The sequence below is a fragment of the Poromitra crassiceps genome (assembly GCF_964638095.1).
Source record: "Poromitra crassiceps genome assembly, chromosome: 7".
Lineage (NCBI taxonomy): Eukaryota > Metazoa > Chordata > Actinopteri > Beryciformes > Melamphaidae > Poromitra > Poromitra crassiceps.
Genome location: NC_139628.1, coordinates 7,838,934 through 7,854,135, shown reverse-complemented (window position 1 = coordinate 7,854,135; position 15,202 = coordinate 7,838,934). Strand labels below are relative to the sequence as shown.

Genomic DNA, 15,202 nt, shown 5'->3' with positions numbered 1-15,202 from the left:
CTGCGTAGTAGCCATAGCGACCGCCGAAAAAAATGCAAACTTGGGATCATTCTCTGAGTCTCCTGTCTAACGAAAGAGTGTCTATCCCACACCCGTTGACAGTGGACACATGGGAAGATAATATGTGTAAATGGCTGAACGTAACTACAGGCAGGATTATAGCGTATTTTGAGGAATCAATGGCGGTGGATGGCAACGCGATGAACAATCTCAAAAGCTCCGAAGCTACCAATATCTCCACAGCAACAAAGTAGGTCGGGTATGTTGTAATGCTATGTATTTCATCAAATTACCCACAGTCAGGCTATCTCCCATTGTGAATGAATATTACGGCTATTATTCCAGTGTTTAAGAGGCCGATTTCGCAGCAAGAATATTGAATTGGTCCGCACATCATTCTCGGTAAGGACGCTTTCGTTATTGAAACAGACAACATGCATGCATGCTCCTACTGTAGCCTATCTATCTGCATTTTCAGACACTCATGAACCCATATCTTCTGGACATTGCCTTGATGAAAAAACAACGTAGCGTTAGCTAAAAGTAATAAGTGCGACAGTGTCAGTGCAGACAGCGCACAACTTGAATCTCCAGCAATAGGCTACGCACCTTAATCTCTCCCACTCCACACCTGGCACCTGCGGCAGCTCTCCTGCACTCGTTCTCGGCTCCCATGTGGCTTTATTTGTGGTCAGCATTTTGATTAATCTCCTCATCATACGAATGTCAGGCAACAAGCGCGAGCCATTGATTGATTCGCCCGACGTATGTAAAAAGGCTTTTTACCTCCGCTAAACAGCCTGCGTCGGGTCTCTTTTGCTTTTGACGGCGGCAGGCACGCTTCTGTTTCTTTCCTGCCGTCTTGCTGGCCTCGGCTGAAGTAGGCTACTTGTTGCATGATCTCGATTAAAAAAAGGACTGGCCTAGCAAGGGATGTCTGTTTTGACATTTCCTCCTGTGTGTTTCCTCACAGCGGGTCCAGCGCTGGCCGGCGGGACTGATGCTGCTTGTGCGGCTTTTAAACGGCGCTCTACAGTAAAGAAAGCGTCTGCTATATTTTTCTTTTTCACCAACACTCAACATACAGGGGGCGGGAAAAATATGATGTAATAAGTCTCTATTTAAGTCGTAGCTTATTGGCAACATCACTTAGGCTGCTGTGGACGCAATGTGGACTTAACCGGAAGCCAGGGACATATAAGGCTGCTATGGCGCCGCCCTAGGCCAGCGCGCGTAAACTTGTCTATATTATTACAGAAGGTTTATGAAATGCATGACCAAAATACATTGTCATTGTGTTACTTATGGATGGAATTATAGTGAAAATAAATTATCCCCCTTTTTTCTGGGGACTCCCTGGAACACCCTCAAGGACTCCTGGGGGTCCCCGGACCACCACTTTTGAGAACCACTGCCCCAAATGATGATTGTGTTTGCCATGACTTGTGAAACGTCTGTCTGTGCAAACTCGGAAAACAAAATTTGGGCCAACTAAATGTCCTGATTTCAAAGGTGAAGTTACCTACCGTGACTTATGTAACACAAACAGCGAATAGACTACTGCGATATGACTGTCATTGTATTTTCACAATATGAGGAGTACTACCAGTAAGAGTGATGAAACTAAATACATTAGTATTTAACTAAATACAATTATTGAATACAATAATATTTAACTAAACACATTAGTATTTAGTGTACTCTCTTACTTAATCCTCAAAATCCCATGAGCACAATGCTTGACCCATACACTGTAAATTCAGCAATGATGTGCATATCAGGAGGCAGAGCTCAACACTTCAGCTCTGTTGACTTTGATTTAGATCTGAACAGGAACAGTGTATGGAGGTAAATAGGTACTTACAATCGAGCTCCATCAGCCAGGTAAGGTAAGGAGGAAAAGGCCAGAGAGGCCAGGCTTAGCCACAGCATGGTCCTTTCACCTGGTCCCATGTCTGCTGTCAATGTAGAGTCTGCTTATCAGCACACTGTCTTTATCCCCTTTCTTTCCTCCCCTTTGGCAGTGATTCCTCTGGGCTTGACCAGTCCCCCTGCACCTCTACCCCTCCTGTCCTGTCTATGTTGAATCCATCCCTCTCTTACATGTTTGTGGACACAAACACAACAAAAAGATAAAGTCCACACACTGAGGCTCCAGCAATGGTTTTTTATTTGCAACGTTTTATATTTGTCACGATATTTGTCAAGCAAAGCTTGACAAAGATCCTGTGTAGATCGAAATGTTGCTTCACCTCATGGGATTTTGAGGATTAAGTAAGAGAGTACACTAAATACTAATGTATTTAGTTAAATATTATTGTATTCAATAATTTGATTTAGTTTAATACTAATGTATTTAGTTACATCACTCTTACTGGTACTCCTCATATTGTGAAATACAATGACAGTCATATGCAGTAGTCGATTCGCTGTTTGTGTTACATAAGTCACGGTAGGTAACGTTGCAAATAAAAAAACATTGATGGAGCCTCAGTGTGCGGACTTTATCTTTTTGTTATAGTAACCTTTTGTCCAGCACCTGTACGTTTTTTGGATGCCTGCATAATTGTCTTTTTCACTGTGTACACACAAACACATCATTTCCCGGCAGTAGTTGAGTAACTGTTGGTTCTGATAAGCGTTCATTCACTCTGCTCTGAAGACAAAGATAAACAGCAGAAAATCAATGTGGTAGGTTTTGTGTTTGGGTGATTTCTAACTGCAACTGAATAAAGCCTGACAAAACGAGAGACAGTCAATCTTTGCTTTCTGTCTACTAGCTCGTTCTTTTTACCACGTGCGGTAAAAAGTAGGTCTTGTCATCGCTTTTTCAGCTCAGTCAGTCATAGGTACGGAAAGGACGCTTTTCACTCTCGGGGACGCTGGATGAGTTTCACTCTCGTTTCCCGAAGGGGTGGTGTGTTTCAATACTCCTGACCCCGCCCGCTTGGGACGCAGCATCATTACAACGGACGCACCTACATACACACACACGGACTGCAGCAGCACAGCACCTACTGCTACCAAGGCCAGGGCTGAAAGAAAACCACTATTAATCAGCCACAAATTATCCAAACATTACAAAAAAAAGTCAACTTCTGAGTTTAATGTCGATACAAAGGACTCGGGATGCTCTGGCTGTGTGGAATTCGTTTCTTGATGAATTAGCGGACGTTACTGTGGTATGTTTGGTCTTGTTTCGCCATGGCCACTGATTTCCTCCTTGTGCAAGAGGGACAGCAATCTTTGCAAATATCGAGTTCACTAACTACGACCACGCCACAATAGATTGATGGTTTATGAGAAGGGGTCGAAGGGATGAGGGGATGGGATGAAGGGATGGGATGAAGGGATGAAGGGATGAGGGATGAGGGGATGGGATGAAGGGATGAGGGATGAGGGGATGGGATGAAGGGATGAAGGGATGAGGGGATGGGATGAAGGGATGAGGGATGAGGGGATGGGATGAAGGGATGAGGGATGAGGGGATGGGATGAGGGGATGAAGGGATGAGGGGATGGGATGAAGGGATGAGGGGATGGGATGAGGGGATGAAGGGATGAGGGGATGGGATGAAGGGATGAGGGGATGGGATGAGGGGATGAAGGGATGAGGGATGAGGGGATGGGATGAGGGGATGAAGGGATGAGGGATGAGGGGATGGGATGAAGGGATGGAGGTGGACGTGGTTGAGTTGAATTCTGAACATCTGAAGGAACGTGGATCCGAGGGTTGCGTCGGAGACGGGGATGATGTCTGTGCGGAGAGTGTTGATGTTAAAGTGTTGAAGTCGTGGCTCGGCCTTTCAGCATGCTGATGAGGAAATGAGAGATGGCAGGACGTAGGCGCCAGTGAGTAGTTGTCAGAGGAATTGATGCTATTGAAGTAGACGTGGATCGTGAAAGTTCTGATCTGAAGAGAGGAATGGGCGTAGGTGATGAAGTTCAGATGGTGAAGACATCCGATGAAGGAAACGGTAAGTTGTAACGTGTGAGGAAGGACTTGGAGCAAGTCCGTCCTGTGGGGTATGATGACCATGTTCTGGGAGCTAGGTTGTTGAGGATGGCTTGTCAGGATGCTGAGGTCAGGTGCTGCAGCTGCGGGGTTTAGTTGAAGATGGTGGCTAAACGTGGAACTGGAACGAGTCGGAGACTGAAGTAGAGTTTGAATTTCTGGAATGAGACATGGGTCGGAGAATCAGTGATGGAGTTTTGTAACTGGAAATGTGAGCGGTACGGTTGATGAATTGATGCTGGGCTGAGATCGGGATAAGGAAACGTGTGAATTGCAAGATGATGATGTTGACTACTGCTGTGTTGTCTATGTAGATGATCACTTGTGCCCCCAAAGAAGTGCTGCAACCAAGATGGGATCCAACTCGTGGATAGCGGCAGAGGGGGAGAGTAGAGCGAACTCAGGTGGCCAGTCGGATGCGCTCCACCTCCCTCCGTAGTAGCCGGCGAATCCGATGTATGGTTCTGCATCCGTTCCAGCAGGAGCAGTGTTGCTATTGCCATGTCTCCATTTTACAAGCGTTGTCTATGGCAATGTGGTCATGCAAATTGGGAGCAGAAGCGGCTATGTACAGGAGGTGGAGGATCATCCTTGGGGAATGATAGGGATGGCGTAGACGAGGTGTCTGAGCAGGGCGAGGAGTTGGTCCGTGTAGCAGCAAGGAGGTGGCTGACTGAAGGTTCTGAGATGGCCTGGATGCCTGGCTGGAAATCGTGAGAGAAACTGAAATGAGGAAGTTTGACGAATTTAGGCTCTGGGTGTTGTTGTAAGGTGTTGATGTTGATGGGTGTGCAGGGATGCTTTGGCATTCATGCTAAATGTTTGGTAAGGTAGTGATAGGTGTCCGTTCTCTGGAGCGGGTGGGGTGAGGGTGTTTTGAGTAGGATGGGGCCAATGTTGCTTTGAAAGAAAACAAAAACATAGATAAGTAAAATAATGTTAAAGGTTACTTCCTACACAGACGATCAAGGATACACATACAAACTTCTCATCGCTTGTACATCAAAACAGTTGACAAGCTATTTATTGCGATGGGTTGCCAGAAAAAACGTTTGTGAAACACTCAGAACAGAATTGTGTGTGCCTGGCAATCACTCCATCAATGGTATCACAATATGTTTCTACTGAAAGACAATGATGACGATCATTCTGACTATTGAATTGTCCAGCCCTCTGCTGTGTGGACTCTCATGTGTGTCTTCAAGTGTCCTTTAAGACCAAAACATTTACCACAGACTGAGCAATTAAATGCTTTCTCTCCTGTGTGGACTATCATGTGTCTGTTCAAGTAAGATTTTTGACAAAAACCTTTACCACAGACTAAGCACTTAAATGGTTTCTCTCCCGTGTGGACTCTCATGTGTGTGTTCAAGTTTGCTTTTTGACCAAAACCTTTACCACATACTGAGCAATTAAATGGTTTCTCTCCTGTGTGGACTCTCATATGTTTGTTCAAGTCTCCTTTATGACCAAATCTTTTACCACAAAATGAGCAATTAAATTGTGTATGGACTCTCATGTGTTTGTTCAAATCTCCTTTATGACTAAATATTTTACCACAAAATGGGCAACTGAAGTGTTTCTTCCCAAGAACTTCACTGTTTTTCTGTAAGTCTAATCTTGACTGAGGTTCACTAGTTTCCACCCTATCATCACCACGGTCTTCAGTCTCCAGGTCAGAAGAGTCTGAAATCCTGCCCGCACTAGTTGGTTGTAAATCATTAGCTGCATCTAACTTCCTGGCTGGTTCTGATACTCCACAGTCCTCTCCATCAGCTTCTGTTTTCATCTGTTCAGTTGAGCTGCTGGCTAGAGGCTCTGCCTCTCTCATCTCCTCAGTTTGGCTTTGATGAAGCTGTGAGGACTGAGGTTTCTCTTCATCATCTTCACTCTTCACAGGGACAGGAGTGAATGGGACCTGGGTGATATGGGCCTCCTCCGGCCCTTGAAGCTGCTCTCCCTCCTGACTGGTCCAGAGTTCTGCCTGTTCCTCTTTAATGTGTGGGGGCTCTGGGTCCTCCTGGTCCAGACTGGAGCTCCACTCCTGCTGCTCAGGGGGAATCTCTTCTTTACAGACCAACAGCTGCTGGACGTCTGGAGGTACAAATGAAATATAGACATATTCACATTAAGGAAAACGGATGAAGTCAACCTAAACGTGTTACCATTACCGTAAAACTTCAATTAATAGCCCAATTAATTGCTTCAATCACTGAATTCAACCGGCGTATATTTAGGACCTGAGTCTATGTGGGATGGCCATTTAATTCCTTTCACACAAAATTATTGTAGAAAAAGGGTTTCTGCAGGCCACCACACATATTTTCATCTATAGGGTTTTATTTTGAAAGCTGTGGCCGGAAGTCATCCCTACTTATTGTGTGTAGCTTGACGCTGCTCCTAGCTACGGTCCGGATGGACTAACCTGCTCTGTGCAGCTTCACTTGGGGTTTCAACAGGACATTGAGCAGCTTCCTCAGGCAGTGGATCTCCTGCTCTGACCGCTGAACTTTGTCTTCGTACTCCGCCACGGTTTTCTCAAACAGCCCGAAAATCTCCTGCGCAGCCGCAGTTAGCCGCTCGGTGAGCAGCGCTCTCAGCTCCTCTGGTGGGATTTCAGCCCTTTCTTTCCCTTTTTCCAGCAGCAGCAGAAAGTGTTCAGCAGCAGCGCTGATCTGCTCCTGTACACACAGCCTCAGCAGCTGACCGGCCCCGCTGCTACTGCACATCTTACTCCTTTCTGCTGAAGCACGTCATCAGCCTTCTGGGTCAGCCGTCTTCTGGGTCAACGTGGTTTGTGTTTGTTGAGTGAAGCGGAAAGAGCAGAGCGCCTCCTGCTGGCCTAGAGGGGCACAAGAAGATTAAACTTTGAGAAAACTTGGTGGATGGGTAGAGTCACACACTGCATTGTGATCTGCTCAGACAAAATCAGTCACATGTAGCACTGGCCCGTTTGTGTAGAAACTAGGGATGCAAACAAGATTGATTACTTGCTCGTTAAGGATTTACTCGAACATGTGAAAATTAACTTGATCAAAATGACAACAAACAATGTGCTTCTGTCACTTCTGTCAGTAGAACGGTGTTTTCAATTCATGTTTCAATGATCCTCCAGAGGACGCAATCATATCACTATAGCCCTTTTCAGACACGCAGGTGCAGTGAACTCTGAACTGCTGGCAGCCATCTTAACACACCTTTGCACTGCAGTTTGCAAATATGAAGCGGGCGAAGAGAAGCGTTGTGTGGGAACATTTTAATAAGAAAGGAGGAGATACTGCGTCTGCCGTATGCAAATACTGTGAATCGGTGTACAGCTACAACACGACGACATCAATGCTCTATCACTTGAACAGTGTTCAAGTGATACAGTACAGTGATACAGTGTCCTGGCAAATGTTGACATGTCTAAAAGTTACGCTATGCAATGTAATATGTTGCTGCAGTATAAATGAAGGTTTTAATTAGGAAAAAACGCATTTGGTATTGTTTGGAAAAAATATAGTTTTAATTACAATTAATCGATTGATTGATCGTTAAGATGATGATTCAAGAAATTGCAGAGAATTTGGATCCCTAGTAGAAACGTGATTTTATGAAAAAAAAAAAAAGATTTGGGATGTTTTAGGGTTTCACCTGATTTGAGCAAAATAAAGCCTTGGCTTTCATTCTGTGTGAAGATTATTGTGAATTTCAAAGGTTAAATATAGTTTTGAAGCTCATAAATGGGAGGGAGAAAGGGAGAAGAACATCACCGTGAAATGCAAGTTGTGCCTGCTTGAAAACGAGTGTATTTTATGTTTACTTGTAGGCTAATCAAACAGAATGGTTTATTAATAAAGATCTGTAAAGGGGATATTGTGTCTGATCATTCCTGTTCATGTCCTTCAGAGTTACAGATTATGTGCTGCAGAGTACTCTATGCAATGACGGTTCAAAGCTAGATGTGCGCAAGGAATCGCAATGGGGTTTTAATTTTGGCTAACGCAAAAGCACACTAAGAGTACTCTAATGAGTTACTTTTCCTGGTAGGTAACGCGGTAACGTAACATTACTTTTTAATGGAAGTAACCTAGTAACATGATGAGTTTCTTTTAAAAGTAACATTACTCACCAACACTGTTGGTCACAAGTGCAAGTCAAGTCTCAAGTCTCTTATGGATGATCGTTCTATAAATCTATCACTATGCATGCCATCTGTCTGCTTAGAAAACTGCATAGCTCAAACTAAGGAATTCAAAGCATGTACTGTATTATTATCCTCAGTCCTTTATTAAAATACAGTATTCGCATTGATTATGTAACGCTGGTGTAGTGTAGCGTTAACTCCTTAATTAATAGACCTTTCTTCGGGTCGTGGATAATAACTGCACGAGGAGAGCTTCTGTGTTGAATCACTTCAGGTAACTTTATTGTCCCGTCACCCCAATGACAACCGCGACCAAGCCCCTAGGCTTGGGGTCACTTCCCTGTTTGGGGTATCATTCCGCCCATTCTACTCACTACACAGCCAAGCTGTATATAGTTCCTACTTTAGAATAGAAATAGACAGAATATATTCATGACCTGATGAACCATTAATCACAGCATGTAAACCTAAACCATACCCAAAATAAGATCATCTTAAAACAATGATTAACAAAATAAATCTCATCTTATAATTAGATGACATTATTGTTCACAAGTCTCAAACCTCAAGTCGAGGCAAGTCTCAAGTCTTTTAAGTCTCAAGTCACTGTCCCCATCTGTTACACGAGCGCCCTCTAAACGTCTATAACGATCACCATTTCACTCCATAACTATAAGTACAGCATTGCTATGCATTACATTACATTTCAGCTCATAAAGCCAGTAAATGCAGAGCTAACGCTGCTAAGTAACGTTAGCATGAATTAGCATCCTACATGTAACTGGTTAGCAACAGACTCAGAAAGGGAAACTTGCCTCTCAATGGACGCAGGCAGGGCTTCTCTGTCCAAACTATGCCGTGTTAACTCAATCTCAAATCAACTAGCTAAATTAACACACATGCCTTCACTGTCCAAACTGTGGCGTGCGAACTAGATTTTAACTCAACTCAGACAGCCCCAGCGGACTTCCGCTAGCTAGAATAACAATACGACTTCCGGTCGTCGTCGTCGTCTTCTTCTTCTTCTTCGGATAGCTTTCCGGCAGACTAGATGCCTTACGGCACATTGCTGCCTCTCACTGGTCGGAAATATTACTGTTTATGGTGTTTCTAATTCCACAGGAGTACCAAAGAACTTTTATGGAAAGAAATGACAGCTCCATATTGCCCCATTGTAACATCAGCGCCCAGCAGCCTCCGCCATTTTTTATTTTTGGAAGCGTGACAGCGCCAAAAGAACCTCGCACAGGCTCGCAGTGGTCAGCTGCGGTAGCGCGGGCCCCTATAATCAGCCTCTCTAAACAGTAACTCTACGGGAGAACACTCTAAACTTTGGGGATTCACATATTTTCCGGGCGTACTGCAAATCTTGATTGAAGTGGTGTAGTGCAGGGATGTAAAACAACAACCATATTGTGGAAACTAAGCAAAGTTTTTCGTTTTCTTTGTTTAGTTTTTTCAAGATAAATAGCTAATGAAAAGGACCCGAGGTTCAACTCCCGTTGAGTTACTGTTTAGAGAGGCTGAGAGCGCTACCGCAGCTGACCACTGCGAGGCGCATTCTGTTTCCAAAAATGGCCGGAGTGTCGTCTCTTTCCTTCCACGCTCTTTGGGAGTACTGTGGCGGTCGTCGTCTTCTTCGTCTTCTTTTGGGTTTTATGGCGGTTGGCATCCATATGTTTGATTACCGCCACCTACTGTATTGTAACAGCTTTACAACTTAAACTACTAGAGTCGATTTAGTGCCCACCCCAAATTGCTCCCATTCATCCATTAGCCTAGTCCATTATGTGACCCAGATCCATTTGACTGTCGGTTTACACACCTCCTTCATTGTATCATTCAACTCCTTTCCCGATAAATCCCCAATGTTTAAAAATGTCCTGGTCTCATCTAGCACCATCTTAATTCTCTCAGATTTTCTCTCCATCTCCAGAGCACAATTAATCACGGAAGCCATGAACGCCAAAAATGCTTTTTTTTTTGTCTCCATTTATGTTTTGTCCAGTTCCACTCCTCTCCGGCTCCTTTTCCACTTCCCTCTCTACCTTTCTATCCATACTTTTGACAGCCTCAGAGAAGGATTATGTCAACTCTGTGATCTGGGGGAAGTGGAAAGACAAGTGAGTCCCATTTTCTTTTACACGGTACACATTATGATGACCTATGAGTAGCCTATTGTTCTATGACAGCCTTCAACAAAACCCTGAAATATTCTGGTTGACAGATGACCAAAAACTAGAATGGTTGTTCAAGTGTGATGTGTGCTAATTTTCATCTCAAAAGCCTGGAAAAGAAGTCAAGAGACTTCATTTAATTAACATCTGTGTTTTTTATTTTCTATCCCTGCAGTCACACTCAAACTAAGAGCTCTACTCTAGATGGCCTGAGGCAGAGCCATCTATATAGAAGAGTCGCGACTTCTCTATTCACTCCAATGGACCAGTTTTTTACTCTCAAGAGTTCCAGGAAGGTTCTGGATTAAGCAGCACTGTCGAGTTGCTGCAAAATGGACAGTTTGTGTTGTACTTTGATTTTTTTTTAAATCAAATTGTACCTTATAATTGTATTTATTTTAGTGTTCAAAAGTAGCGCGAGACCCCTTCCTGGCTGTTCATTGGCTAATGAGTCACGTATTTTGGTCCTCCGCTGACGCCACCCTCTTTCTAGAGCGGGGGTTCTCAAATGGGGGTCCCCCCAGGGGTCCTTGAGGGGTTCCAAGCTATTAATAATTCCATTCATAAATAACACAATGACTATTTTGGTCATGGGTTTTATACACTTTATGTAATAAAACATCTAAAAGCATCAATCTTATGATCATATGGGGGTCCGTGGGACAAAATCCTATCAAATGGATGAAATGGGGGTCCGTGGTCGAACTTTTGTCAGTTTAGGGGTCCTTCATGTGAAAAAATTTGAGAACCACTGTTCTAGAGGACACTAGCCTGAGGTATTCAATGTAATGGATGGTCTTTTGTTTTCTTTTCTTTAGTTCTTTGATGTTGTCGTTGGTGTTCTTAGTGATGATGATTATGTTGCTGATGGTCATTTTCATTTTGTAACCTGACTACTAATGTACAGTTTATAATTATATAAACCTATGTGCTGCACTATGGTTCTGGCTATGAAGCAATTATTGGTGTCTTGTAATTAGCCCATGCGGGCTGGCCGGGCATACAATAATATGCATGACACACTAATAGAACACTCATTAATTCATTGCCATGTGTCCTGCAGCTGCAGTGTTGCACATTGAATTTCGGGCCAAACCCTCTCACGACACCTGAATGGAATCAGCTGAGTTGAGCTGGAGCAACAGTACAAGTTTTGTAAAAGTGTAAACATATTGTTCCACTCTGGCTGAGCATTTCACAATAAGTTCATGTTTATTTCGGTAACTGTTCATCACATGCATCTCAAAGAACATAATACATAGATTGAGCCTAACTAGATCTAACTAATCAACAATCAACCATGAAGCAGAATTGTATCATTACATACACGTGTACACACACACACACACACACACACACACACACACACACACACACACACACAGACAAAAATGTAAGATTAAAAAGCCATTCTCCTGTGTGGACTCTCATGTGTCTTCAAATTTTAATTTTAATTAAAATCTTTCCCACAGACCGATTGATTGATTGTATTTATTTTGAACAATGTTAAAGGGATAAAAGAAAATACAGTACATAGAAGAAAATATAAAATAATACAAAAGAAAACAAAATAAATTAGAATCAGCAATGGACAATCCACCAAAGTTTCAGCTTCAACACAAATATGCTCAAAAATGGAGTAGGATGAAGTATAAACCCTACCCCTTCTTATTACTTTATCAATCAAATAACTTTGAGAAAAACATCAAAGAAATTCAAAAACGAACTGGAAAGACCAAATGCATGGTAACAGATACAAACAAGACAGCACGACTTCTTACAATTCCACACCTAACAACTGCCTAACAATTAAATAGTTTTCCTCCTGTGTGGACTCTCATGTGGTTCAAGTCTGATTTATGAACAACTTTTTTTTTTTACCACAGACTGAGCAATTAAAAGTATCTCATGTGTGGTATCTCACCATGTGACTCTTCAGATTTTTATTATGACTAAAACTTTTACCACAGACTGAGCAATTAAATGGTTTCTCTCCTGTGTGGACTCTCATGTGTATCTTCAAGTTTGGATTACGATTAAAACCTTTACCACAAACTGAGCAATTATACTGTTTCTCTCCCGTGTGGGCACTCATGTGTGTCAGCAGAGTTCCCTTGCAGTCAAATCTTTTGCCACAAACTGAGCAACTAATTATGTGGACTTTCATGTGGGTCTTCAAGTCTGATTTTCGAACACAACCTTCACCACAGACTGAGCAATTAAATGTATCTCCTGTGTGAAATCTCATGTGTATATTCAAGCTTCTTTGATGACCAAAACATTTCCCACAGACTGAGCAATTAAATGTTTTCTCTCCTGTGTGGACTTTCATGTGTTTCTTCAGGTCTGACTTTCGAACACAACTTTTACCACAGACGGAGCAATTAAATGTATCTCCTGTGTGGTATCTCATGTGTATGTTCAATTGTGAATTTTCAATAAAATCTTTCCCACAGACTGAACAATTAAATGGTTTTTCTCCTGTGTGGATTCTCATGTGTTTCGTTAAGTCCGATTTATAAAGACACCTTTTACCACAGACTGAGCAGTTAAATGTATCTCCTGTGTGGTATCTCATGTGTATCTTCAAGTCTGATTTATGAAGACACATTTTACCACACAGTGAGCAATTAAATGTATCTCCCGTGTGGTATCTCACCATGTGATTCTTCAGGTTTTTATTTTGATAAAAACCTTTACCACAGACTGAACAATTAAATTTCTCTTCTGTGTGGACTCTCATGTGATTCTTCAGGTTTGCACTCATATTAAAAAATTTCCCACAGACTGAACAATTAAATGGTTTCTCTCCCGTGTGGACTCTCATGTGTACCTTCAATGATGAATTTCCAATGAAAGCTTTCCCACAGACTGAACAATTAAATGGTTTCTCTCCTGTGTGGACTCTCATGTGTACCTTCAATGTTGACTTTTCAATGAAAGCTTTACCACAGACTGAACAATTAAATGGTTTCTCTCCTGTGTGGATTCTCATGTGATTCTTCAGGGTTGAATTTCTATCAAAACATTTCCCACAGATGAAACAATTAAATGGTTTCTCTCCTGTGTGGATTCTCATGTGATTTTTCAGGGTTGAATTTTTATCAAAACATTTCCCACAGACTGAGCAATTAAATGTTTTCTCTCCTGTGTGGACTTTCATGTGTTTCTTCAAGTCTGATTTTCGAACACACCTTTTACCACAGACTGAGCAATTAAATGTATCTCCTGTGTGGTATCTCATGTGTATGTTCAATCGTGAATTTTCAATAAAACTTTTCCCACAGACTGAACAATTAAATTGTTTCTCTCTTGTGTGGAGTGTCATGTGACTCAACAGCGTTTTCCTGTAGCCAAATCGTTTGCTACAAACTGAGCAACTAAATGGTTTTTCTCCTGTGTGGACTCTGATGTGTGTTGTCAAATGTCCTCTATGACCAAACCTTTTGCCACAAACTGAGCAACTTAAGTGTTTCTTCCCAAGAACTTCACCATTTTTCTGAGAGTCTAAACCTGACTGAGCTTCACTAGTTTCCCTCCAATCACTTTTTTCAGTCTCAGATACTCCACAGTCCTCTCCATCAGCTTCTGTTTTAATCTGTTCTGTTGAGTTGCTGGCTAGAGGCTCTGCCTCTCTGTTCTCCTCAGTTTGGCTTTGATGAAGCTGTGAGGACTGAGGTTTCTCTTCATCATCTTCACTCTTCACAAAGACAAGAGTGAATGGGAACGGGGTGATATGCGCCTCCTGACTGACCCAGAGTTCCTCGTGTTCCTCTTTAATGTGTGGGGGCTCTGCGTCCTCCTGAAGCTGCTCTCCCTCCTGACTGGAGCTGCATTCCTGCTGTTCAGGGGGAACCTCTTCTTTACAGACCAACAGCAGCTGGAGGTCTGGAGGTACAGCTGAAATAGACATATTCACATTAAGGAAAGCTGACTGTAAGTCAACCTAAATTTGGTACCGGAATTTATGCGGCCAGTCATAGACAAAGGGAGAATTTTCCAGTTTTCTATACATTGTTTAAGTCTTGAAATGAAGTCACCAAAGTTCAACTTAAATATTAATTTAGGGTCTCTGGGTATGGTGAGGCCAAGATAGGTGAGACGGTCCTTTGCCAATTTAAATGGGAGATTTTCCAAGAAACCAGGAGTGAAAACATCGGAGAGAAGCATAAAGTCACTCTTTGTCCAGTTGATTGTATATCTGAACAGCTTACCGAAGGAGGTGAATAGCTCTAGAAGAGGGGGAATCGATTTCTCTGAGTCATGTAGATATAATATTACATCGTCAGTGTATAGACTAATGCGTGTCTCAATACCTCCATTCTTCAGGCCTTCAATACTTGAATGAGCACGAAAAGGGCCGGTGAGAGAGGACAGCCCTGCTGCACCGAACGAAGTAGTGGAAACTTGGTCGATTTATCGCCATTAGTTATAACTGAACATGTTGGACTATATGAGCTTTACCCAGGATATAAATGAATCGCCAAATGCAAATTTGTGTAGTGACTCGAACATATAAGGCCACTTGACCTGATCGAATGCCTTCTATGCGTCAAGTGACAAGATTGCTGCACCCCGGGTCTTACTGTGATCTGCATACATGGAGTTGAGAAGGCGCCTGACGTTGAAAAAAGGAAGCCTATTGGGAATGAACCCATTATTATACCCATTATTACACACAGTGTGTGTAATCATTTAGGGCAGGGGTGGGCAATTATTTTTGGGTGCATCAAATTGCAATGCAACAATGAAATCTCAACATATCAAACTGTCTGGGGTTGCATTTTTTTATGAGACACATAAAAATGAGTTTTGGGCTCAAAATTGATTGAGATTTAGAGGTGGAACACAGCATGTGAAAAATACGAAAATCTGCCTTTTT

The 15,202-nt window shown here is 42.6% G+C and overlaps 1 protein-coding gene across 1 annotated transcript in view; it reads right to left on the bottom strand.

The window, feature by feature from the left end:
- Positions 1 to 1,953, bottom strand: part of LOC310779390 (complement C3-like) — a gene marked incomplete at both ends in the record, with an annotated part of 87,644 nt that extends 85,691 nt beyond the window's left edge. The window contains one exon of the mRNA XM_083639926.1: positions 1,865 to 1,953. Coding sequence (XP_083496052.1) covers positions 1,865 to 1,953 — 89 coding nt within the window. The remainder of the gene's footprint in view (positions 1 to 1,864) is intronic.
- Positions 1,954 to 15,202: the final 13,249 nt, after the last annotated feature.